Source organism: Pelophylax lessonae (genome assembly GCF_965119305.1).
Source record: "Pelophylax lessonae genome assembly, chromosome: 7".
Taxonomy (NCBI): Eukaryota; Metazoa; Chordata; class Amphibia; order Anura; family Ranidae; genus Pelophylax; species Pelophylax lessonae.
Window position 1 is genome coordinate 5,884,023 of NC_138774.1, and position 27,704 is coordinate 5,911,726.

Genomic DNA, 27,704 nt, shown 5'->3' on the forward strand with positions numbered 1-27,704 from the left:
AGACATCACCAGACGCTGGGTTTCATCCCTGGTGATGCTCTGCCAGGCCTCTACTGCAACTGTCTTCAGTTCCTGCTTGTTCTTGGGGCATTTTCCCTTCAGTTTTGTCTTCAGCAAGTGAAATGCATGCTCAATCGGATTCAGGTCAGGTGATTGACTTGGCCATTGCATAACATTCCACTTCTTTCCCTTAAAAAACTCTTTGGTTGCTTTCGCAGTATGCTTCGGGTCATTGTCCATCTGCACTGTGAAGCGCCGTCCAATGAGTTCTGAAGCATTTGGCTGAATATGAGCCGATAATATTCCCCGAAACACTTCAGAATTCATCCTGCTGCTTTTGTCAGCAGTCACATCATCAATAAATACAAGAGAACCAGTTCCATTGGCAGCCATACATGCCCATGCCATGACACTACCACCACCATGCTTCACTGATGAGGTGGTATGCTTTGGATCATGAGCAGTTCCTTTCCTTCTCCATACTCTTCTCTTCTCATCACTCTGGTACAAGTTGATCTTGGTCTCATCTGTCCATAGGATGTTGTTCCAGAACTGTGAAGGCTTTTTTAGATGTAGTTTGGCAAACTCTAATCTGACCTTCCTGTTTTTGAGGCTCACCAATGGTTTACATCTTGTGGTGAACCCTCTGTATTCACTCTGGTGAAGTCTTCTCTTGATTGTTGACTTTGACACACATACACACCTACCTCCTGGAGAGTGTTCTTGATTTGGCACACATACACCTACCTCCTGGAGAGTGTTCTTGATCTGACACACATACACCTACCTCCTGGAGAGTGTTCTTGATTTGACACACATACACCTACCTCCTGGAGAGTGTTCCTGATCTGACACACATACACCTACCTCCTGGAGAGTGTTCTTGATTTGACACACATACACCTACCTCCTGGAGAGTGTTCCTGATCTGACACACATACACCTACCTCCTGGAGAGTGTTCTTGATTTGACACACATACACCTACCTCCTGGAGAGTGATCTTGATCTGGCCAACTGTTGTGAAGGGTGTTTTCTTCACCAGGGAAAGAATTCTTCGGTCATCCACCACAGTTGTTTTCCGTGGTTTTCCGGGTCTTTTGGTGTTGCTGAGCTCACCGGTGCGTTCTTTCTTTGTAAGGATGTTCCAAACAGTTGATTTGGCCACACCTAATGTTTTTGCTATCTCTCTGATGGGTTTGTTTTGTTTATTCTGCCTAATGAGTGCTTGCTTCACTGATAGTGACAGCTCTTTTGATCTCATATTGAGAGTTGACAGCAACAGATTCCAAATGCAAATAGCACACTTGAAATTAACTCTGGACCTTTTATTTGCTCCTTGTAAATGGGATAATGAGGGAATAACACACACTTGGCCATGGAACAGCTGAGCAGCCAATTGTCCCATTACTTTTGGTCCCTTAAAAAGTGGGAGGCACACATACAAACTGTTGTAATTCCTACACCTTTCACCTGATTTGGATGCAAATACCCTCAAATTAAAGCTGAAAGTCTGCAGTTAAAGCACATCTTGTTTGTTTCATTTCAAATCCATTGTGGTGGTGTATAGAGCCAAAAAGATTCAAATTGTGTTGATGTCCCAATATTTATGGACCTGACTGTAGAGGAATCTGGACCTCCTTCCTCCTGCTGGTGATCCCTCTAGTGATATAAAGATCTATATAGAGGAATCAGGACCTCCTTCTTCCTGCTGGTGATCCCTCTAGTGATATAAAGATCTATACAGAGGAATCAGGACCTCCTTCCTTCTGCGGACGATCCCTATAGTAATATAAAGATCTACTGTATTTTTCGCTGCATATGATGCACCCCCCCCCCCAAAAAATGGGGGGAAATGTCTGTGCGTCTTGTGGAGCGAATACTGAGTCTCCCAGCGGTGTCTGCTGGGTCGCGGCTCAGCCGTCACTTACTTGCATTGAGCCACTACTTCCTGAATACTGTATGGCCAACCTCACAGGCGGAGTGGTATCAGATGCACTCCACCTGTGAATGGAAGAGCCATACACAGGAAGCAGCGGCTTTGCTCTGTACTGCAGCCGCATGCTTCCCGGGCTCGACCACAGACAGACAGTGCCTACAAACATATCCCTGCAAATACTCTTATTGCTATTACTGTATACTGTGTGTATACATATATATATATATGTGATATGTGTGTGTGATATATATATATATATATATATATATATATGAGAGAGAGAGAGAGAGAGAGAGAGAGAGGAATCAGGACCCCCTTCCTCCTGCTGGAGACCCCTCTAGTGATATAAAGATCTATATAGAGGAATCAGGACCTCCTTCCTCCTGCTGGTGACCCCTCTAGTGATATAAAGATCTATATAGAGGAATCAGGACCTCCTTCCTCCTGCTGGTGAACCCTCTAGTGATATAAAGATCTATATAGAGGAATCAGGACCTCCTTCCTCCTGCTGGTGATCCCTCTAGGGGTAACAAATTCTGTTTCCCTCTTATCTGCACAGGAGTAATTCTAGGAAATCAGTGATCAGGATTTAATGAAATGAAAACATATTTATTGCAGACATATACACAGGAGAATAATTGGAGACACATTGCAGGTAAACAGAAGGCGTTGTGCGGTGACACATCTGGTGGCGCTCGGCTTCGTCGGATATGCGGAGGATCAGAAGCCTTCAGAGCTGTGAGATGGTTTTGTATCCAGCTGAGGTGAAATCATTCGGTTTTTGGTTCCTCGGTTAGGTTTTCATTCGGCGTCTCTTCTTTGGACTCCTCAGCAGCTCTCGTTTCTGACGCATCTGGCTGAGCTCCCTCTCCGTCGTAAATGATATCTTCTGGGTTTGGTGCTGGAGGACAGAACTCTTCTGATGGATACATCGCCGTGAAAGTGTTCTCCGCCTGAAAACACAAAACGCACCCCACTCAAAACAATCATGGAACAACAGTATGCGAGTTTATCACCACGCTACTATCTATATGTTCATAGGTACTGTTGGTTAAATCAATAAGAGAAAGGTGTGCAGGTAGACACTGTAATGTGTTCCCCCACCCATTACACAAGAATAAACAAAAAAGAAGGGATTCCTTCTCCTCACGCTGCGCAAACTGTTGGCTCTATATACAAACCCAATTCCAAAAAAGTTGGGACACTGTACAAATTGTGAATAAAAAAAGAAATGGACTAATTTACAAATCTCATAAACTTATATTTTATTCACAATATAATGTAGATAGCATATCAAATGTTGAAAGTGAGACATTTTGAAATGTCATGCCAAATATTGGCTCGTTTTGGATTTCATGAGAGCTACACATTCCAAAAAATTTGGGACAGGTAGCAATAAGAGGCCGAAAAAGTTAAATGCACATATAAGGAACAGCTGGAGGACCAATTTGCAACTTATTAGGTCAATTGGCAACATAATTGGGTATAAAAAGAGCCTCTCAGAGCCGGTTCACACTGCCACGACCATAAAGTCGCCCCATGTTGGAGCGACTTTTTACCGTGATTTTTACCACGACTTTACCGCGATTCTACATCGATTTTACCGCGACTTGTGAATTATTTTGCAGGACTTATATGACAGACGACTTTGTGTTTGGCCAATCAGAATATGATGTGTTGTGACCTAATTCCCCTTTTCTGTTTTTTTTTTATACCCATTTCCTCATTGCCCACCAGTGCCACGTATCAGTGCCATGAATCAGTATCCACCAGTGCCACGTATTAGTGCCACGTATCAGTGCCATGAATCAGTGTCCACCAGTGCCACTTATCTGTGTCCACCAGTGCCACGTATCAGTGTCAACCAGTGCCACATATCAGTGCCACGAATCAGTGCCACATATCAGTGCCACATATCAGTGCCACGTATCAGTGCCACATATCAGTGCCACGTATCAGTGTCCACCAGTGCCACCTATCAGTGCCACGTATCAGTGCCACGAATCAGTGTCCACCAGTGCCACGAATCAGTGTCCACCAGTGCCACGTATCAGTGCCACGAATCAGTGTCCACCAGTGCCACGTATCAGTGCCACGTATCAGTGCCATGAATCAGTGTCCACCAGTGCCACTTATCTGTGTCCACCAGTGCCACTCACACAGACCAAGCAGAAATAATGGAATATACATACCATTATATATATATATATATATATATATATATATATATATATATATATATATATATATTCCATTATAGGCATGGCTGCAATGTGGGGAATGCCTGGCTAATCTCTTTCTTCTTCCTGGAAAGTCTGATAACAAGTCGTGTCAATTAAGATAAGGAGGCGATTTCCATTGAAGTATATGGGACAGTCGGATCACAGGTCGCTTCAAAGTAGTACAGGACCCTTTTCTGAAGTCGGAGCAACTTCAGTAGTGCCAATTAAGACGGCACTGATTGATTAACATTGCTTTTGTTATGTCAAGCTACCTGGGGCAACACAAGTTGCCTCACAAGTCGCGCTAGTGTGAATGGGCTCTCAGAGTGGCAGTGTCTCTCAGAAGTCAAGATGGGCAGAGGATCACCAATTCCCCCAATGCTGGTGGGAAAAATAGTGCAGCAATATCAGAAAGGAGTTTCTCAGAGAAAAACTGCAAAGAGTTTGAAGTTCCCATCATCTACAGTGCATAATATCATCCAAAGATTCAGAGAATCTGGAACAATCTCTGTGTGTTAGGGTCAAGGCCAGAAAACCATACTGGATGGCGGTGATCTTCGGGCCCTTAGACGGCACTGCATCACATACAGGAATGCTACTGTAATGGAAATCACAACATGGGCTCAGGAATACTTCCAGAAAACATTGTCGGTGAACACAATCCACCGTGCCATTCACCGTTGCCGGCTAAAACTCTATAGGCCAAAAAAGAAGCCATATATAAACATGATCCAGAAGCGCAGGCGTTTTCTCTGGGCCAAGGCTCATTTATAATGGACTGTGACAAAGTGGAAAACTGTTCTGTGGTCAGACGAATCAAAATTTGAAGTTCTTTTTGGAAAACTGGGACGCCATGTCATCCGGACTAAAGAGGACAAGGACAACCCAAGTTGTTATCAGCGCTTAGTTCAGAAGCCGGCATCTCTGATGATATGGGGTGGCATGAGTGCGTGTGGCATGGGCAGCTTACACATCTGGAAAGGCACCATCAATGCTGAAAGGTAAATCCAAGTTCTAGAACAACATATGCTCCCATCCAGACGTCGTCTCTTTCAGGGAAGACCTTGCATTTTCCAACATGACAATGCCAGACCACAAACTGCATCAATTACAACATCATGGCTGCGTAGAAGAAGGATCCGGGTACTGAAATGGCCAGCCTGCAGTCCAGACCTTTCACCCATAGAAAACATTTGGCGCATCATAAAGAGGAAGATGGGACAAAGAAGACCTAAGACAGTTGATAACTAGAAGCCTGTATTAGACAAGAATGGGACAACATTCCTATTCCTAAACTTCAGCACCTTCTCCTCAGTCCCCAGACGTTTGCAGACTGTTATAAAAAGAAGAGGGGAGGCCACACAGTGCTAAACATGGCCTTGTCCCAACTTTTTTGAGATGTGTTGATGCCATGAAATTTAAAATCAACTTATTTTTCCCTTAAAATGATAAATTTTCTCAGTTTAAACATTTGATGTCATCTATGTTGTATTCTGAATAAAATATTGAAATTTGAAACTTCCACATCATTGCATTCTGTTTTTATTCACAGTTTGTACAGTGTCCCAACTTTTTTGGAATCAGGTTTGTAAATCCTGTATAATAATAACAATAATATATGAATAGTGGTGCTTCTGCATTACAAAATGCGAGTTTATATGTGAAAAGATTATCAAGTGACAATACAAACAATAGCTCCAAACTAAAGTGCATAAAATAATAAAGTGAAACAGTGGTGGGAACCTCTAAAATCAGAGTTCTATTTAACTACTTGCCGACCGCCGCAAATACATTTACCGCGGCAGTCAACCCCTCCTGGGCAAAGCGCCATAGTACTACGGAGCCTGTAGGGGGCGAGCGCGCGCAGCCGGAGGCGCGCTCCTGCCCCCGCTCGTAAACGGCCATCCCCGCGCGAGTGACCGACGGCTCTGATGTCCGCCGGCCACTCGCGATCTCCCGCTGGAGAGGGAGAAAGGCAGGCGGATGATGTAAACAAAGCCGCCTGTCATTCTCCCTGGTGTAACTGCAGAGATCATACGATCCTGCTATGTATTGGCACTGATAGGTGGCACGGGTGGGCACTGATAGGTGGCACTGGTGGGTGGCAACAACTGGCAATTGATGGGCAGCACTGAAGAGCATTGGTAGGTGGCACTGAAGGGCACTAATAGGTGGCACTGATAGGTGGCACTGATGGGCAATAATAGGCACTGATGGGCAGCACTGATGACGGGACACTGATTGGCACTGATAGGTGGCAAAAGTGGGCACTGATAGGTGGCACTGCCTGGTGGGCACTGGTAGATGACACTGGTAGGCACAGGTGTCCCTCTGACAGCTGCTTTTTTATTCTCCTCATGCTGACAAAAAAAAGGCTCATCGCCGGCTGCTGCTGCTGACATCACAACATCAGCTGTCATTGGCTGACAGCGGTCCCGGCTCTCATGGACTCACTGATCACAGAACGAGCCGCACACGCTCCACAGGGAGGGCACAGGCATCTCATGCATGGGAGGACGTACATGGACGCCGTCCCGGCAATTAAGGTCCGCGCTGTATCCGTCTTTCGGCTATAGCGCAGATGGGAAGAGGATAAATTATTTTATTTTTTTCCTCTCTCGCCAGGCCCCCCACCCACATCTATTTTGTGTCACGGAATCCTAGAGACATCAGGGGTTTACTAAATGATAATACCTCTATAGTACGTAAACTGTCCCACCCCCCCCCTTTTTTTTTTATTATGTCATTTTCTTGTGCATATATATGTTTCTAAAGCCCTAAAAGTTTTACTTTTACAAATTGATATCCTATAAGTTTTGTACCTCTTATATTTTATTTTAATATTGGATGGCTGTCTCTTCTACTTAGCGCTTGGGAAGAAAACAAAGTACACCCTCCATTGTTATCCTAAGTGCACTCTTTAACCAATTCTGGACCGGAAGATTTTCCCCCTTAATGACCAGGCCATATTTTGCGATTTGGCACTGCATTATTTTTAACATGCAACTGCGCGGTCGTGCGACGCTGTACCCAAATAAAATTGATGTCCTTTTTCCCCACAAACAGAGATTTCTTTTGGTGGTATTTGATCACCTCTGCGCTTTTTATTTTTTGCACTATAAACAAAAAAAGAGCGACAGTTCTGAAAACAAAAAAAATCTATATTTTTCACATTCTGCTATATGACATTCCCAATAAAATTTTTTTTCAAAATCTAAATTTTTTAACATTTTAGGCCAATTTGTTTTCTGCTACATATTTTTGGTAAAAAAAAAAAAATCGCAATAAGCGTATTTTGATTGGTTTGCGCAAAAGTTATCACGTTTACTAACTACGGGAAAGATTTATGTCATTTTTATTGTTTTTTTACTAGTGGCGGCGATCTGTAATTTTTAGCGGGACTGCGACATTGCGGCGGACAGATCGGACCCCTAACTGATATTTTTGACACTTTTGGGGAGACCAGTGACATTACTACAGTAATCAGTGCTAAAAATATGCGCTGTTACTGTAATAATGACACTGGCAGGGAAGGGGTTAACATTGTGGGTGATCAAGGGGTTAAATATGAGCCTAGGGGAGTGATTCTAACTGTGGGGGGGCGTGGCTTGTGAAATGACCATAGAGACATGTGATCCTATATAGAAGGATCACAGGAGCTCTGTGATCATTCCAGGGAGAAGAAAGGTCAGCTGTGTTTACAACAGCCGACCATCCTCCTCCCTCAGCGGGGAGCGATCGCGGGTGTCAGGCAGCAATCGGAGCCGCCTGCCCCGTGCATCGGCTTTCCCGTTGCCGAATGGGGGCGGGAGCGCGCCGCCAGGGGCACGCGCTTGCCCCCCTAGCTGCAGGCGCGCGCTCGCCCCCTAGCTGCTGGCGCGCGCTCGCTCCCTAGATGCTGGCGCGTGCTCCCCCCCTAGCTGCAGGCGTGCGCTCGCCCCCTAGCTGCTGGCGTGCGCTCGCCCCCTAGCTGCTGGAGCGCTTGCCCTGTAGCTGCAGGTGCGCGACCGACATAGGTCTACGTCGGTTCGTGCGGGAGAGCCACCCTGCCACAGTAAAAAGGCGGCGGGTGGTCGGGAAGCGGTTAATTTCTCTGTTATACTGGAAAATTGTAATAAAAATTCAGTAAAAAAAAAAACTCTTCAAGATAAAGTCTATTACAAGGAGCTCATCGCTGCGATCCACTCACCTGCCGGACGGCGTGGTCATATCCGAAGCACGGGTCCGGCCCGCTGCAGACAAACACATTAGAAGGGAGCCCGACGTAGGACTGGCGCTCTACCGCCGAGGAGTCTCTCATATTAAAGTAGAGGAGCCAGAGGACCCGCGGCCTCTCCTCGCTCTCGGGATCTGAAACACAAGAAGAACAATCATCATTAACATAGAAAAAGATACAAACATAAATTCTGCAAGAGCCATGACCGGACCGAGGAGGTAACTCCACTTTCGTAGGAAAAAAAAATATATATAAAAACATAAATAAATAAATAAATAATCTATTGCAGTGTTCCCCAACCCCCAGGCCGCGGACCAGTACCATTCCGTGGATCAAATGGTACCGGTCTGCCCAAAGAACATTACATTATTTCCATTTTAGAAAAAAAATAAAAAAAATTTTCAGAAAAGGGTAGACCCTGGGCGCAGAGCAGTGCACCCTGAGCCCACCCATTTGTGTGACAATAGCGAATGAATATACGCTATTGTCACCCGAATACTCCTCCTGGCCAATCAGGAAGCGGGGCCGAGACCCGTTTCCTGATTAACTGAAAGGCGAACCCATGCCATTGGCCAAGGAGGAGGAGTAGGAGGGAAGACTGGAGGAGACGTGGGAAGACTGAGGAGAAGCCGCCGCTGCAAATCAGGTAAGTGCACTGGTCACTGTGCATTGATGGGGGCACGCTGTGGTCACTGTGTATTGATTGGGGGTATGCTGTGGTCACTGTGCATTGATGGGGGCACGCTGTGGTCACTGTGTATTGATTGGGGGTATGCTGTGGTCACTGTGCATTGATGGGGGCACGCTGTGGTCACTGTGTATTGATTGGGGGTATGCTGTGGTCACTGTGCATTGATGGGGGCACGCTGTGGTCACTGTGTATTGATTGGGGGTATGCTGTGGTCACTGTGCATTGATGGGGGCACGCTGTGGTCACTGTGTATTGATTGGGGGTATGCTGTGGTCACTGTGCATTGATGGGGGCACGCTGTGGTCACCAGGGCCAGATTAACGTAGGGGCTATTGGAGCTGCAGCTCCAGGCCCCTACCTTTTATATAGGCCCTGGGTTGGCCATATTCACTGTTACCGCTCTTCTGTCACTTGTAAACACAGAAGTCTGGCTTCTATGCTCGCTTCCCCAGGCAGCTCCCTAAGAACCTCCCCACACAGCGCGAAGGCCGGACAAGGAGGGACAGTTGCCGATGCATGGATGTGTTTATGGGCTTCAGAGACAGCATCCCATGTTGAATTAGGCATGCATGGCTGCACCCTTCCTCCTCTGGGTGCATGGCAAGGCACGGCCCTTAAGGCCCTTCAAAATCCTCAGCACCAAGCCCATGATGCTCTTAATCCGGCCCTGGTGGTCACTGTGTATTGATTGGGGGTATGCTGTGCTCACTGTGCATTGATGGGGGCACGCTGTGGTCACTGTGTATTGATTGGGGGTATGCTGTGGTCACTGTGCATTGATGGGGGGCACGCTGGTCACTGTGCATTGATGGGGCACGCTGTGGCACTCTGCATTGATTGGGGGCACGCTGTGGCACTCTGCATTGATTGGGGGCATGCTGTGACACTCTGCATTGATTGGGGGCACGCTGTGGCACTCTGCATTGATGGGGGGCATGCTGTGGCACTCTGCATTGATTGGGGGCACGCTGTGGCACTCTGCATTGATTGGGGGCACGCTGTGGCACTCTGCAATGATTGGGGGCATGCTGTGGCACTCTGCAATGATTGGGGGCGTGCTATGGCACTCTGCATTGATTGGGGGCACGCTGTGGCACTCTGCATTGATTGGGGGCACACTGTGGCACTCTGCATTGATTGGGGGCACGCTGTGGCACTCTGCATTGACGTCCCCCCCTCAGCGGGCCACGGAAAAATTATCAAATGTTGACCGGTTCGCGGCGATAAAAAGGTTGGGGAGCACTGATCTATTGTATACAATTGCGACACAAGTCATAATGTAAGTGAATGTTATTAATAATCCCCTTTCCTTTTCATTCTGCAGCCGCTGTCATTTTCTGACCACCTGGAGGCGCTCTGTACACAGATTGCATACAGAACACCCCTCCCAGAAATGTCACTTACTGCTTGTGTGATTGGCTCACTGATCTCCCCAGGACTCTGCCATTCACTGTATCTGATCTGCCCAATAGCCTGCACTAGGATACAAGTCAGATTTTGGGCATCCCCTGCAACACAAATGTCACTCCCAAAGGGAAATCACGTCCAAAGGAATGCAGACCCTGCTAACTTCCTTATTAGAACCCTGCAAGTGCAGCAGTTGATTGATAATAGACAGAGAGAAACAAACAGTAATTACTTCAGAATAAGGAAAGTTGGGAATCTGCAACAAAGTTTCTTACAATCCCTGCAATGTACAGAGATCACCCAGAGACATCAATAAATGATCTATGTGGTGAATTCAGCTGATCTGTGAATCGTGTTAAGTATGATTGAGACAAATTCTACTTATTGTTTTAGATTTGATGAGCCTTCACATGTCACACTTATTTTTGACCATAATACAGTGTTTGGTATTGTGATCCCTGTACTTCTGTGATCCCTGTACGCCTGTGACCACTGTGATCCCTGTACTCCTGTGACCACTGTGATCCCTGTACTCCTGTGCCCACTGTGATCCCTGTACTCCTGTGCCCACTGTGATCCCTGTACTCCTGTGCCCACTGTGATCCCTGTACTCCTGTGCCCACTGTGATCCCTGTACTCCTGTGCCCACTGTGATCCCTGTACTCCTGTGCCCACTGTGATCCCTGTACTCCTGTGCCCACTGTGATCCCTGTACTCCTGTGCCCACTGTGATCCCTGTACGCCTGTGACCACTGTGATCCCTGTACGCCTGTGACCACTGTGATCCCTGTACTCCTGTGCCTACTGTGATCCCTGTACTCCTGTGCCTACTGTAATCCCTGTACTCCTGTGCCTACTGTGATCCCTGTATTCCTGTGCCTACTGTGATCCCTGTATTCCTGTGCCTACTGTGATCCCTGTACTCCTGTGACCACTGTGATCCCTGTACTCCTGTGACCACTGTGATCCCTGTACTCCTGTGACCACTGTGATCCCTTTACTCCTGTGACCACTGTGATCCCTGTACTCCTGTGTCTACCGTGATCCCTGTACTCCTGTGTCCACTGTGATCCCTGTACTCCTGTGACCACTGTGATCCCTGTACTCCTGGGATCCCTGTACTCCTGTGCCCACTGTGATCCCTGTACTCTTGTGACCACTGATCCCTGTACTCCTGTGATCCCTGTACTCCTGTGTCTACCGTGATCCCTGTACTCCTGTGACCACTGTGATCCCTGTACTCCTGTGTCTACCGTGATCCCTGTACTCCTGTGCCCACTGTGATCCCTGTACTCCTGTGCCCACTGTGATCCCTGTACTCCTGTGCCCACTGTGATCCCTGTACTCCTGTGCCCACTGTGATCCCTGTACTCCTGTGACCACTGTGATCCCTGTACTCCTGTGACCACTGTGATCCCTGTACTCCTGTGACCACTGTGATCCCTGTACTCCTGTGACCACTGTGATCCCTGTACTCCTGTGACCACTGTGATCCCTGTACTCCTGTGACCACTGTGATCCCTGTACTCCTGTGCCCACTGTGAGCCCTGTACTCATGTGACTCCACAGACTCTGTGACCCCCTTTGCACTCCAGTGACACCAGTGTCCCCATCTCTCCTGAGTCTACAGTTGCTTCTGTGTCTCCAGTAACCCCAACTCTCCTGTATCTCCAGTTACTTCTTCGGTATCGCCAGTGACCTCAGCTCTCCTGATTCTCCAGTCACTTCTTTGTCTCCAGTTACTTTTGTGTCTCCAGTGACCTCAGCTCTCCTGTGTCCCCACTGACCCCAGCATACATGTGTCTCCAGTTACTTCTGTGTCCCCAGTGACCCCAGCTCTCCAGTGTACCCAGTGACCCCAGCTCAGCTGTCTCCCCACTGACCCCAGCATTCCTGTGTCTCCAGTTACTTCTGTGTCTCCAGTGACCTCAGCTCTCCTGTGTATCCAGTGACCCCAGCTCACCTGTGTCCCCACTGACCCCAGCATTCCTGTGTCTCCAGTTACTTCTGTGTCTCCAGTGACCTCAGCTCTCCTGTGTATCCAGTGACCCCAGCTCACCTGTGTCCCCACTGACCCCAGCATACATGTGTCTCCAGTTACTTCTGTGTCCCCAGCTCTCCAGTGTACCCAGCTCAGCTGTGTCCCCATTGACCCCAGCATTCTTGTGTCTCCAGTTACTTCTGTATCCCCAGTGACCCCAGCTCTCCTGTGTCTCCAGTTACTTCTGTATCTCCATTAGCCTCAGCATTCCTGTCTCCCCAGTAACTTCTGTGTCCCCAGTGACCCCAGCTCTCCTGTATCACAAGTGAGCCAAGTTCTCCTGTGTCTCCAGTTACTTCTGTGTGGCCAGTGACCTCAGCTCCCTGTGTCTCCAGGTTATTCTGTGTCTCCAGCAAACCCAGCTTTCCTGTGTCTCCAGTTGCTTCTGTGTCTCCAGTGACCTCGGCTCTCCTGTGTATCAAGTTACATCTTTGTCTCCAGTGACCCCAGCATTACTGTGTCTCCAGTGACCCCAGCTCTCCCATGTCTACAATTATGTCTGTTTCTTTAGTGACCTTAGCTCTCCTGTGTCTCCAGTGACCTCAGCTCTCCTGTATCTCCAGCGATCCCAGCTCTCCAGTGACCCCAGCTCTCTTTTATCTCCAGTTACTTATGTGTCTCCAGTGACCCTAGCTCTCCCGTGTCTCCAGTGACCCTTGCTCTCCTGTGTCTCCAGTGACTCCTATGTCTCTGGGGAACCAAACATCTTTAGTGACTCCTGTACTCCTGTGTCTTCTATGACTCCTGTGTCTCCAGTGATGATGAGTAATTTGAGCAAAGTTCAGTTTGTTGGACATTCACTGAAAAATCAAAAATATTGGAGATCCCTGAACATAGAACAGGAACAGCACTGCAGTCTATGAGTAGGGAATCTGCCCTGCCCGTGAGGACATGTATCAATGCCAAAAAAATGTTTAAGAACACCGTTCAGCGAGGAGCAGGTCTTCTAATAAGGTTTAAAGGGCAACATTAATAATACACAACGCTTGCAAATAGCATGCATGGGGGAAGCCTTAAATGTGCATGTAAAGTGGTGAATCTGTAGGATGTACTCCAGTCAAAAAACATTTGCAGCTAAATGACGTTTCCCAGCTCCCAGACTTCTTTTGTTGGTAAAAAAAAATCACAATATGAGCTACACTCAAATCCATACCAGACCCTTATCCTAGATAGGTGCCCGGTATGGATTTGTAAAGAGGGTCACAGGCAAAAAAAGTGCAGTTTTCCAGGAAATTGTCATCCGTGGAAAGAGCTTTTTTATGAGCTGAATCATCATACGCGGGTCAGTGAATCATGTTGGATCCACATCAATGTACAATGTAACTGTTAGATATTCATAGGGGAATACTTTTTATTTTTTTTTAATAAAGTACTTGGTTACACTGTGTGTATTTACATTTACTATCTGTACAAGAGGAGCTTACACTCTAATGTACCGCAGTTACACACTATTATTATTATACATTTATATATCTCTGACAAATACCGCAGTGCTGTACAGAGATCACTGAGCCAGTCACATCAGTCTCTGTACCAGAGGAGCTTACACTCTAATGTCCCCTCCCCCACAGTCACATAAGCCTCTGTACCAGAGGAGCTTACACTCTAATGTCCCCTCCCCCACAGTCACATCAGCCTCTGCACCAGAGGAGCTTACACTCTAATGTCCCCTCCCCCACAGTCACATCAGTCTCTGTACCAGAGGAGCTTACACTCTAATGTCCCCTCCCCCACAGTCACATCAGTCTCTGTACCAGAGGAGCTTACTCTCTAATGTCCCCTCCCCCACAGTCACATCAGTCTCTGTACCAGAGGAGCTTACACTCTAATGTCCCCTCCCCCACAGTCACATCAGTCTCTGTACCAGAGGAGCTTACACTCTAATGTCCCCCCCCCCCCACAGTCACATCAGTCACTGCACCAGAGGAGCTTACACTCTAATGTCCCCCCACAGTCACATCAGCCTCTGTACCAGAGGAGCTTACACTCTAATGTCCCCTCCCCCCCACACACACTATTAATATTGTTAATATAGCTCTGACATAGTCCATAGCGCTGTATACAATGTATCAGTCTGTGTCGCAGTGGGACGACACTCATACAGGGACAATGGACCATGATCTGCAGTAGGAAGTGAATCCAGGACTCCGGCACCACAAGGGCATTGCGCGGTTTTGATGAACGATGCCGGGGTGACCTCCATAATCCTGTTTTACAGAATGCCAACAAACTGAACTCACATCTCATAACCATTGAGGTAAATGTGATTGCTGGTATGGAATATGCGGGAAGCGTACATACGATGACAGCGATGGTACACGGATGTATACATTTATTTCCTGCAGCGCGCACAGCGGAGAGATTATTACTGCGGTGATATAAGGGGCACAGGGGACGTGTCAGGTGAAAATGTCAGGGATGTCATTAAGACAAATGTCACAGATCGGTAATAAACATGATGAGACTGTCGCAGAGGGATAATGGATTCCGCTAACCAGAAGAGAGGTGAGCGCGTTATGGAGGACTCGCTGCTGTGTACAAGGCGTGCAGTGATCCCGCCACCTCGCCATTACAACGTATCCGATGCTTATCGCATTCCAGACACAGTGACAGCGCAGACCCCGCAAAGGGCATCCACAGGGGGACAATTTTAGATTTTGCTGAAATTTAGCATTAGATTTGGCCATGTGGTGGGGGGGGGGGGAGAGTCATGTGATCACCATGAAATAGTGATCACATCGTAAGGAGTGATAAGACGAGAGCACAAAGCACAAGCTATGAATTTTTTTTTTCTCATTAAAAGGATCTATTGATTCATTATCCAACGCGTTTTAGGGGTTACGCACAATTCCCACTTCATCAAGGCTTAGCTTTATTGTGCAAGAGAGATCTAAATGGGTGGTCAGTCCTGGACCAGGAGGAGCACAGGAGCCATCCAGAGGGGGGTAGGGGAATGCGGCCAGCACATAATGGGGGAGATTTACTAAATCATACAGTGCTGTGCATGGGAGCCAATCAGCTTCCAACCTCAGCTTGTTCAATTAAGCTTTGACAATAAAACCTGGAAGCTGATTGGCTCCCATGCACAGCTGCAGCAGATTTTGCACTCTCCAGTTTTAGCTAATCTCCCCCAATGAGTCATAAAAGTGATTGGGCAGCTCTACATCCCAGCAGTGGCGGCTGGTGCTCCATTGGCTGGGGGGAAGGGGGGGGCGTCAGATGGTTCACACCTTACCCCCCTCCCGGACCACACCAGCCCACACACCGATCGCCGGCTCACTCACCCTGGACATGTGGAGGGCAGTACGCAGTCAGCAGCAGCGGCGGCGGCTTCCCCCTCGCTCGGTCTCCTGTGTCTCGGCAGTCAGCGGCGGCTTCCCCCTCGATCGGTCTCCTGCGTCTCCTCCTCCTCGGCCAATGGTATGGCTTCTCCTTTTGGCCAATCAGGAAACGGGTCTCAGGACCCGCTTCCTGATTGGCCAGGAGGATAATCAGTGTGATAATAGCGAATATTCATTCGCTATTGTCACACAACTGGGTGGGCTCGGGGCGCAGTGCTCTGGGCCCCGAGCTCACCCTTTTTTGGAGCCTATTAGAGCCTCTGGCTCTAATCACGTGCTTAAAAAAAACCCATTGAAATCCACGCATCTGGCACCCTGCATGTAGATTAGGGGGCCGGATGCATGGATGTGGGGGCGACGCCCCTGCGCCCCCAATGTACGGGCTGTCCCTGTAGTCCAGAGGCTGCTAACAGAAACAAGCCCATGGCTGCTACTGCACCACAATGGGTTTACATTCTAACCTGCGATATCCTCTGCACCTTGATGCCCTGGACTTCAAGTCCCTTCCCTGTTCCTCCTCCAAGATATTTGTTTAAAAGTGACACACAAAACAGCATTGTCCTTTTAGCATATACACAGTTTTATATCATCCTGCAAAACTGGGGTAGTTGTATGGGGCATTTTATAACTACGAGGAGAAGGGAATTAGATGTTGGATATGAGTGAGGACATGTGACCATTAGGGGGATTGGTCAAACCCAACCATATGAACATATTGGGTCTATGATGTCATAAGCTTCCCTGCCCCTATGTGTATATGCAGCTGCAGGGCTTTTTCCAGGCTTTGGCTATGGTTTGCTTTGCTGCCAATAAGGTGCAAGTCGCTAATCTGAATTGAGTTTTGTTGAGGACTGAGGGTTTAACCACTTAAACCCCGGAGGATTTGGCTGCTGAAAGACCAGGGGGTATTTTGCGATTCGGCACTGCGTGAATTTAACGGACAATTGCGCGGTCGTGCGACGCTGTACCTAAACAAATTTGACGTCCTTTTTTTCCCACAAACAGAGCTTTCTTTTGGTGGTATTTGATCACCTGTGCGATTTTTTGATCATGCGCTATAAACAAAAAAAGAGCGTCAATTTTGCAAAAATAACAATATTTTTCACATTTTCGGCCAATTTGTTTTATGCTACATATGTTTGGTAAAAAAAAAAAAATCTCAAAAAGCGTATTTTGATTGGTTTGCGCAAAAGTTATCGCGTTTACTAACAAAGGGAAAGATTTTTGTCATTTTTGTTTTAACGCGTAATGGCGGCGATCTGCGATTTTTTTTGCGGTACTGCGACATTGCGGCGGACAGATCGGACCCTTGACTGACATTTTTGACACTTTTGGGGTTACCAGGGACATTACTACAGTAATCAGTGCTATACATATGCACTCTTACTGTAAAATTACACTGGCAGTGAAGGGGTTAACTTTATTTGAGAGGGAGGGGCTGTGTGTGTCCCTAGGGGCGTGATTCTAACTGTGATTGGCTGTGGCTTGAGCTGTAGGAACAATGATCAACGGTCCTACATAGTAGAACCGTATGATCATTGTTTCTACGCAGGGGAGAATGACAGGCGGCTTGTTTTCTCCCTCTCCCCCGACGATCGCTGAGTGACCGGCGGACATCGGGTCCGCCGGTCACATGCAGGGGGGGGGGTCCGTGACCATGCGGCGGTCAGCCCCTCACAGGCAGAGTGACGCGCCCATACGTCACTCTGCCTGTGAGGGGCTGACCGCCGCAGTATATGTACTTGCGGCGGTCGGCAAGTGGTTAAGGTGAAGCAATGCGAATCATGGGTCTCCCAGAAAAGAGCCGTGGAACAAGTTTGATGACCTTGCTCCAAAGGCTTGCGACCATGGGGACAGGTTGACCGGATGTGCAAAGTGGCTCCTGAGACAGTGCATCCATGAAAGCCTACGTCTGGGAGGGATGGGAAGAGATGGGCCAATCTGGCTGGAACCATATACCATCTTGTAACGGTCCTCAATATGGATTCAGCTGTAATTATATTGATAGAACAGGAAGCGATAGTAGGCCAGATTTGTAACCGGTCTTCTCTGGCCTTGGTGCACAGAAGGTCCTTCTCCTATTTGGAAACACACTACAAAGACATGTTGCTCAAAAGCAGCAAAAGCTCAGTGCAGCCGATCTGCCTAATAAATGTCCATGCATGAAACTACCAAAAAACAAACGCTAGGGAAGGTTCTTTTCAAAGATTTCATGCCAAAGCTTTCTGTGGCCTGCAGCAGAGCTGGAAGAGCCAAGGGGGATTGCTGTCAAAAGCTGGCTGGGAGGAGAGTGGAAAGGTTAAAAGGAATAGCAGCCAGCAGCCAATGGCTTACATTACAGCAGGGATATGCAAACTGTGGCCCTCCAGCTGTTTCAAAACTACAAGTCCCATCATGCCTCTGCCTCTGGGTGTCATGCTTGTGGCTGTCAGAGTCTTGCTATGCGTCATGGGACTTGTAGTTCTGCAACATCTGGAGGGCCACAGTTTGCATATCCCTGCATTACAGGATCCACGCTGTGCATGAGCACTACTAGGAAGAGATCCTTTTGGAGAAGCTTGACAATGGAGGCTCAGACTGAAACGCGTTGCCTGGCAACTACACATGCAACCCCTTCACCTGGCAGGATTTCCCTACTGGATTGCTAGGAAAGGACTCCTGTTATTCTAGTGCAGGGGTGTTGAACTTGATATCATCATGGGCAGCATCAGCATTATGGTATCTGTAAGACTAGATGTCCAGAGGCCCCACCCCCCCTTACATCAGATGCCAAGAGCCCCCCCCCCCCCCCCCCCCACCATCAGAAGTCAAAAGTCCCTCACCCTCCCTTACATCACAGTGCACCCCTCTAACCTTGTGCTGATACCAGGAAGAAGCTGAGGGCAGAGCTGGAGGCAGCTGCCAGATTGCTGAATGCCGAGACCAAGGAAGGCAGAGCAGAGGGGGTGCATAGAGGGGCACATGATCTGTAGGAGTTCTGTCCTCCTTTCTGCTTCTGAATGCTGAGACGGGGGAAGAGGCAAGCCTCTCTGTGGTTGCACAGAGAAGTTATGGATCTAGAGGAGGAGTTCTGTTCTCCTCTGTGCTGCCAACTGCTGGGACAAGGTTTGGGCAGAGATGAGGGGGGTGCTGCAGCTTCAGGAGATGTGCAAGGGCCACATGAAATGGCCCGGCGGGCTATATTCGGCCCATGGGCCTTGTGTTTGACCCATATTTTAGTGGCTGCTAGGCGGCCTACGTATATGGCGTACAGACAGCAGACATGTAGGGGTGCTGTGTAGCTGAAATCCTGGTTGGAAGCATGCAAATGCTGAGTCTCCAAGGAGACCCCTCAAGGCAACATAACACACCCTATAGGGCAGTGATGGTGAACCTTGGCACTACATTTTTGGAACTACATTTCCCATGACGCTCATGCACTCTGCAGTGTGGTTGAGTGTAGTTGAGCATCATGGGAAATGTAGGGCCAAGGTTCGCCATCACTGCTATAGGGGGGGAAGTGTGGTGGGCAATATCCTCAAGTAGATCTTCTGAAACATGGAAAGACCTGGGAAGAAAATGACTGGGCATCTGTCTAGAACAGCCTTTCTCAACATGGTGTGCCGCGGCACACTGGTGTGCCGCCAGAGGTCCTCAGGTGTGCCGCGGGATCATGGGAGAGAAGGGCTGTCAGATGAGCCCGATCTCCCGATCCCCTGCCGAACTGTACATTGGCACTGTGAGGAAGCTCCGTCAGCCTCAATAAAGTGAAAGTAATGGGAGGGTGGAGTGTGTTGTGCTCTCTGCTTTCCAGTGCAGTAACCGGCTGAATGAGGAAAGGTACTGTGCTAAAACATTTTAAAAGGGCTTTACAGGTGTGTGTGTGTGTATATGTACATGTGTGTGTGTATGAGTATATATATATATATATATATATATATATATGTGTGTACATGTGTGTATACATGTGTGCATGTCTGTGTGTGTGTACATGTGTCTGTATACATATGTGTGTGTACTTGAGTGTATGTGTGTACTTTGTGTGTGTGTACATGTTTGTATGTGTTTGTTTGTACATGTGTTTGTATGTGTGTGTACATGTGTACGTGCCTGTATGTGTGCATATATACGTGTGTCTGTATGTGTGTGTGTTTGTTTGTACATGTGTTTGTAGGTGTGTGTACATGTGTAAGTGCCTGTATGTGTGCATATATACATGTGTCTGTATGTGTGTGTGTGCATGTGTCTGTATGTGTGTACATGTATGTTACCTTTAATCCTGCCCCTTACCCGCAGAAATGCAGGGAAAGAAGTCCCTGACCATTTTTTTAAAATTGCGCCACACCAAAAGCAACCCCACATTTGGCAATGTGCGGGATACCATTAAGAATTAATGGCACCCCTAAACATCAGAGAATTTGTCTTTGTGTCAGGAACGAACGCGATTTTGCACGTGTTCCGCGACATACAGTAATGTGAACCAAGCCTTGGACAGGGGTGCCTCAAGACTGAAAACACTATCCAAGGGCGCCCCGACTGGAAAAAGGTTGAGAAACACTGGTCTAGAACATGGGTCTTCAAACTATGGCCCTCCAGTTGTTCAGGGACTACAATTCCCATCATGCCTAGTCATGTCTGTGACTGTCAGAGTTTTACAATGCATCATGGGATGTGTAGCTCTGCAAAAGCTGGAGGGCCGTAGTTTGAGGATCCCTGGTCTAGAAGGTGCCCTATAGATGGACCTTATTCCTGACCCAGCCTGCGGTCTTTGACAGTGACCAACAGGATACTCAGCAGATGACAAGCTCTAGGGAGGATTATTGAGGAGCACCAAGTCCAAAAGTTCATATCACTCAATGTTTATTGGTTAGGAGTATCAAGTAAAGCCACCCCTGAGCAGGGGAGGACTGGGCCAGGGGGCAGGGGGGCAATTACCCCCTGGGCCGCTCTGATGCTCCCTAAAAAGGCTGCACCGCTTCTGCCACAGACATGCCTAAAGGATTCCAGGTAAAGAGAAGTAAAAAGTCCCCACTGATGACCTACTGAGTGCGGGATGAAGACAAGGACCGAGCGCAGGCCTCTCACCAGCATGAATGGTGTAAACAGTGTCTGAGCAGAGGCCGGTTCCATGCCCCACTGGAGACTCTCTTTCCCCATGCAGCCCTGACTAAGCTGTCCCAGCTCCCCCCCAACTGCCCCCTGCTGGCCAGGTCAGGAACTCAGATTCGGCCGGTAAGTAGAGAATACCTGGAGCGGAAATTCAGCCTGGAATGGGGGTCAGGAGGAGGCCGGGAAGAGGGAGCGTGGAAGGGGGGCCGAGTCGCTGCACCATGGGCCTCTGGTTTGTACTTGCCCCCTGGGCTAAAATGTGCCAGCCTGCCCCTGCTACTGAACCTAGCATGTTTGGTCTTAGATCCCTCAAAAAAAAAAAAAAAAAAACAACATTTCCATTTAAAAACGAAAACTAAAAAGTCGAGACTCAAAGCGTCAGAAAAAAGACAAAAAATTAAATTCTTCTTTAAATTCTGCCTAATTTTAGAGAACGGCTTATTAAGAGCAGAGGCGGAGGAGGGGGGGGAGGGGAAATATACGCGGCCAATAAGTCAAAACTGCTTGAACGGGAACATCGTTAGTGAGTCTTTTATCATGTATTTTGTAAGGTTAGGGAATCGTTTAAAATGCTAATTAAATCCAACAGCCTGTGAAAAAATCGTCTCTTAATAAAATGCAAAAGGCAAAAAAAAAAAAGAAAAATCTTAAAAGTTGATAATGGTGCAGAAGTAACTCCCGACTCACTTAGCAGGAGAATGGATGGAGTGGCGGCGGCAGGTGACTTTGTCTGGCTGACCTGCCTTGGTCCGCTGCCTCTCTCTATCTGGTGATTCATTCTCTAGAACTCCGACAGTATTTGTTCTGACATTTTAATTAAAACATGGCTACTACCTGGCCGCGATGATGAAAAGGCTCGGAGTGTCGGGGGAAGAGAGGACCTTATTGATTAGATGGTTGCTGTGAAGGATTTTGAAGGGCCTTTCCGGAAGGAGATCAACAGCGGGCCATCCACAGGTGAATGACAGGGCCTCTTTGTGAAAGGTCAGGGGTGATCTTCAATGAAAATCTGATGTGAGGGAATTCTAATATTCTATTAGAAGGGCACACTCACCACCTATGGGATCCTATGGTGGGTCTCCTCCTGGAAGATGGCCACCAAACATTCCTGGGTTTCATCGGTAGGGCCAGTTTGGCAACAAAACGGCTCTCCTGCCCAGCATGGCTTTAATGAGGGAAAAAACTTTGGGCTCGATGTTCGGCAACGCGTCCCAATGCCGAACTTCGTGCTGTCCTCCATGTCTGCCCACAGTCCATCTTGTGCCCCAGTGATTCCAGTGCACCTCACAGCATTAAAGCATCCTGGGTCATCTGTGACCCCCATGTCTTCAGTGCACCCCTCAGCCTTGAAGCATCCTGGGTCACCTGTGCCCCCCATGTCTTCAGTGCACCCCTCAGAATAAGAGCATTCTGTGACCTGTGCCACCCATGTCTTCAGTGCACCCCTCTGCATTAGAGCATCCTGGGTCACCTGTGCCCCCAATGTCTTCAGTGCACTCCTCTGCATTAGAGCATCCTGGGTCACTGTGCACCCATTGTCTTCAGTGCACCCCTCAGTATTAGAGCATCCTGGGTCACCTGTGTCCCCAATGTCTTCAGTGCACCCCTCAGCATTACAGCATTCTGTGACCTGTGTCCCCAATGTCTTCAGTGCACCCCATAGCATTAGAGCATCCTGGGTCACTGTGCACCCATTGTCTTCAGTGCACCCCTCAGTATTAGAGCATCCTGGGTCACCTGTGTCCCCAATGTCTTCAGTGTACCCCTCAGTATTAGAGCATCCTGGGTCACCTGTGTCCCCAATGTCTTCAGTGCACCCCTCAGCATTACAGCATTCTGTGACCTGTGTCCCCAATGTCTTCAGTGCACCCCTCATCATTAAAGCATCCTGGGTCACCTGTGCCCCCCCCCATGTCTTCAGTGCACCCCTCAGCATTACAGCATTCTGTGCCCTTTGTCCCCAATGTCTTCAGTGCACCCCATAGCATTAGAGCATCCCGTGTCACCTGTGCCCCCCTATGTCTTCAGTGCACCCCTCAGCATTAGAGCATCCTGTGACCTGTGCCCCCATGACTACAGTGTCCCCCGCAGCATCCGAGCATCTTGTGTCACCTGTAGCCCTCATATTTTCAGTGAACTTTACATCTGTGTTACCTGTGAACCCCAGGACTCCACAACATCTGAACAGCCTGTGTCACCTGTGCCTCCCATTAAATTTAGTTTCCCCCCAGCATTTGCGCAACCTGTTCTCCCTATAACTACAGTGCCTCCCCCCCCCCCCCCCATAGCATCCAAGCATTGTGCGTCATTTGGGCGCTCTATGACTCCAGGACATCTCACAGCATGCAAGCGTCCTGTTTCGCCTGTGTCTCTTATGACTTCATAGCATTAGAGCACTCCGCATTACATGTGCCTCCTGTATGGGGCCCGGGTCAGGAGGGAGGCCGAGGCAGCAGAGTGAATCAGATGTAAGCAGGGAGGGTGAGCAGGCAGGGGGATCAGTGCTGCAGGGGGGCGGGGAGGGGGGAGGGGGGAACTACTGGAACCAATCATATCCATGAGTGTCTTGGACATCCGGGACTTTCCCTCCTGCTTGGCTGAGACACAGCAGCGATGTCATTGGCTCCTGCTGCTGTCAAAGTCAACTAGCCAATCAGGAAAGAGAGGGGCGGGGCTGGGCCGCAGCTCCGTTGTCTAAATGGACACAGGGAGCTGTGACTCAGCTCAGGTACCCCGTAGCAAGCTGCCTGCTGTGGGGGGGCCACTCAACAGGTGGGAGGGGCGAGGAGCAGCAAAGAGGGACCCGAGAAGAGGAGGAGCCGGGCTGCCCTGTGCTAAACCAACTGCACAGAGGAGGGAAGTGTAACATGTTTATTATTTTTATTGAACAAAAAAAAAAAAAAACAAGACTTTACAATCACTTGAAGCATTGGCTGTATGGGGCCCCGTGTCAGGTTAACTGTACCGTGTCAGGTTGGCTCCACCCCCACTCGGCAGTGGGGACTCCGGGGCAGGCGGCTCCGATTGTTGCCTGCCACCCGCGATCGTTCCCCGCTGAGAGAGAAGGACGGTCGGATGATGTAAACACAGCTGACCGTTCTTCTCCCTGGAATGATCATAGAGCGCCTGTGATCCTTCTATATAGGATCACAGGTCTCTATGGTCATTTCACAAGCCCCGCCCCCATACAGTTAGAAACACGCCCCTAGGTACACAATTAAGCCTTTGATCGCCCCCTGGTGTTAACCCCTGCCCTGCCAGTGTCATTATTACAGTAACAGTGCATATTTTTAGCACTGATTACTGTAGTAATGTCACTGGTACCCCCCCAAATACCACCAAAAGAAAGCTCTATTTGTGGGAAAAAAAGGACATCAATTTTATTTAGGTACAGCGTCGCACGACCGCGCAATTGTCAGTTAAAGTAACGCAGCGCCGAATCCCAAAATATGGCCTGGTCATTAAGGGGGAAAATCTTTCCGGTCCAGAACTGGTTAATTTGCAGGGATTTCCTCTCACTTCCTGTTTGGCTATGGAACAGGAAGTAAAGAGAAATCTCGACACAAATAGTGGAAAAAAAAAAAAAAACCTGACAGGGGTTATAACCCTTCGTTACTTTATCCAAAATTAAAAAAAAAAATGTTTTCTCTATTGTTCTACTTTAAATTTAGTTGGGTTTTGACTCCTTCTCCACTTTAATCGCTTACCGATCGTCTACCGCATATTTACTGTGGCAGGTCGACTCTATTGCGCAAAATCATGTACCGGTACGTTCATTTTGTATAATAGCCACTGGGTGGCGCATGTGCACCGCCAGAGGAGCGATTGTGGGCTGGTTGAACACAGGGGATGCCAATCAGCGGGTCAAAGGGACTCGATGTCCGCCAGCCAACCGCGATCGTTCCCCCCGAGAGGCTGAGTGGCGATCTGCCTATGTAAACAAAAGCAGATCGCGCCATTCTTGACAGGGAGGAAGATGGAGATAATGGTGTTCCTGATCTCTGTCTTCATCCAGTCAGAGCTTGTCCCCCCACAGTTAGAAAGTACCCCCTAGGCTCACATTTAACCTTTCATCGCCCCTGGTGTTAACCCCTTCCCTGTCAGTGTCATTACTACAGTCACAGTGCATATTTTTAGCACTGATCCCTATATTATATAAACACAGCAGACCTTCGTTCTGTCAGCAATCATCGCAGAACTCCTGTGATCCTCCTATTTAGGATCACAGGTCTCTGTGTTGATTCCACAAGCCCATCCCCCTAACAGTTAAAGAGCACCCCTAGGCATATAGTTAACCCTTTGATCTCCCCTGGGTTAACCCCTTCCCTGCCAGTGTCATTAGTACAGTGACAGTGCATATTTTTAGCACTGATTACTGTAGTAATGTCACTGGTCCCCCCCAAAAGTGTCAAAAATGTCAGTTAGGGGTCCGATCTGTCCGCCGCAATGTCGCAGTCCTGCTAAAAAATCGCAGATCGCCGCCATTACTAGTTAAAAAAAAAACAATAAAAATGACATAAATCTTTCTTGTAGTTATTAAACGCAATAACTTTTGGGAAAACCAATCAAAATACGCTTATTGCGATTTTTTTTTTTACCAAAAATATGCAGCAGAAAACAAATTTTTGATTTTTACATTTTTATTTTGAGAATTTAATATAAAAAAATGTGAAAAATATTGTTATTTTTTCAAAATTGTCACTTTCTTTTTGTTTATAGCGCAAAAAATAAAAAAAATCACAGAGGTGATCAAATACCACCAAAAGAAAGCTCTATTTGTGGGAAAAAATGTCAGTTAGGGGTCTGATCTGTCTTGCCGCAATGTCGCAGTCCTGCTAAAAATCGCTGATCGCCGCCATTACTAGAAAAAAAAAAAATGGAAACTGGTCTGTGTATTTAGGCCCCTTTCACACTTGTGCATCTTAAAATTTGCACGATTTTACCGCGATTTTGATGCGATTTTGACTGGGCTTGAAGCAATGCCTATGTCTTTGGACCTCAAAACGCATTAAAATCAGGCCAAAGTAGTGCAGGGACTAAATTGAAGTCGGTGTGACTTCAAGTCGCACAGATATGAACGGTACTCATTGGAAAAGATAGAGAACGACTTGTCATGCGATTTTGCAGTCCCAAATGGCAGGACAAGTCGCACAAGTGTGAAAGGGGCCTTAAACAAGGCAGATCGCCATTCTGTCAGTAGGGAAGGCAAGGATCCTGTGTTACTGCAAAGCAGGGAGAAGTATTCATGTCTTCCCCCACCAAGTAAAAGCACCTCCCACAAAGTAGACAAAAACACTGGCTAGGCACACAGTTAACCCCTTGATTGCTCCTTCCCAGCCAGCGTCATTAGTACAGTGCATATTTTTAGCACCGATCACTGTATTAGTGTCATTGGTTCTCACAAAGTGTCAGTCAGTGTCATGTGTTCGTGTCAACTAGATTGTCCACTGCAATATCGCAGCTCAGCTATAAGTCGCTGATCATTACTAGTAAAAAAAATAAATAAATAAAAATTCCATAAAAATATCCCATAGTTTGTGGGCGCGATCACCTTTTTGCAAACCAATCAATAGATGCTTTTTTGGGATTTTTTTAACCACTTGCCGACCGCCACACGACTATTTACTGCGGCTGCCAGCCCCTCACAGGCAGAGTGACGTAGATCTACGTCGCTAGCCTGTGAGGCTCTGGGGAGCGAGCGCGCGCCTCCAGAGGCGCGCTCCCGCACGGTCACAGACCCCCCCGCGCGTGTGACCGGCAGACCCGATCGTCCGCCGGTCACTCGGCGATTGTCGGTGGAGAGGGAGAAAGGCAGGCGGCTGATGTAAACAAGCCGCCTGTCATTCTCCCCTGTGTATGAATGCTGATCATACGGTTCTACTATGTAGGACCGTTGATCACTGTTCCTACACCTCAAGCCACAGCCAATCACAGTTAGAATCACGCCCCTAGGGACACACATAACCCCTCCTTCTCAAATAAAGTTAACTCCTTCCCTGCCAGTGTCATTTTTACAGTAACAGTGCATATGTATAGCACTGATTACTGTAGTAATGTCACTGGTACCCCCAAAAGTGTCAAAAATGTCAGTCAAGGGTCCGATCTGTCCGCCGCAATGTCGCAGTCCCGCAAAAAAAATTGCAGATCGCCGCCATTACGCGTTAAAAAAGAAAAACAACAAAAATGACAAAAATCTTTCCCTTTGTTATTAAACGCAATAACTTTTGCGCAAACCAATCAAAATACGCTTTTTGCTATTTTTTTTACCAAACATATGTAGCAGAAAACAAATTGGAAGAAAATGTTAAAAAATTTTGATTTTTACATTTTTTGGGGGGAATTTCATATAAAAAAATGTGAAAAATATTGTTATTTTTGCAAAATTGTCGCTCTTTTTTTGTTTATAGCGCAAAAAGTAAAAATCGCACAGGTGATCAAATACCACCAAAAGAAAGCTCTGTTTGTGGGGAAAAAAGGACGTCAAATTAATTTAGGTACAGCGTCGCAGGACCGCGCAATTGTCTGTTGAAATCACGCAGTGCCGAATCGCAAAAAAAACCCTGGTCGGAATGGGGGTAAAATCTTCCGGGGCTTAAGTGGTTAAACTAAAATATGTAGAATACATATTGGCCAAAAGTGATGAAAAAATTTGATTCTGTACATTTTTTTAAAAAGGATATGTTATATAGCAGAAAGTAAAAAATAATGTTTTTTTTTTTTCACAATTGTCACACTTTTTATGATTATAGCCCAAAAAATA

The 27,704-nt window shown here is 47.6% G+C and overlaps 1 protein-coding gene across 3 annotated transcripts in view; it reads right to left on the minus strand.

Moving 5' to 3' along the window:
- Nucleotides 1-2,526: 2,526 nt before the first annotated feature.
- Nucleotides 2,527-27,704, minus strand: part of CHM (CHM Rab escort protein) — a 262,693-nt gene continuing 237,515 nt past the window's right edge. For all 3 annotated transcript variants that reach the window (XM_082263122.1, XM_082263120.1, XM_082263121.1), the window contains exons 14-15: nt 8,350-8,510; nt 2,527-2,891 (exon numbers count right to left, since the gene is read on the minus strand). In XM_082263122.1, coding sequence (XP_082119248.1) covers nt 2,709-2,891; nt 8,350-8,510 — 344 coding nt within the window. In that variant the 3' untranslated portion in view covers nt 2,527-2,708. The remainder of the gene's footprint in view (nt 2,892-8,349; nt 8,511-27,704) is intronic.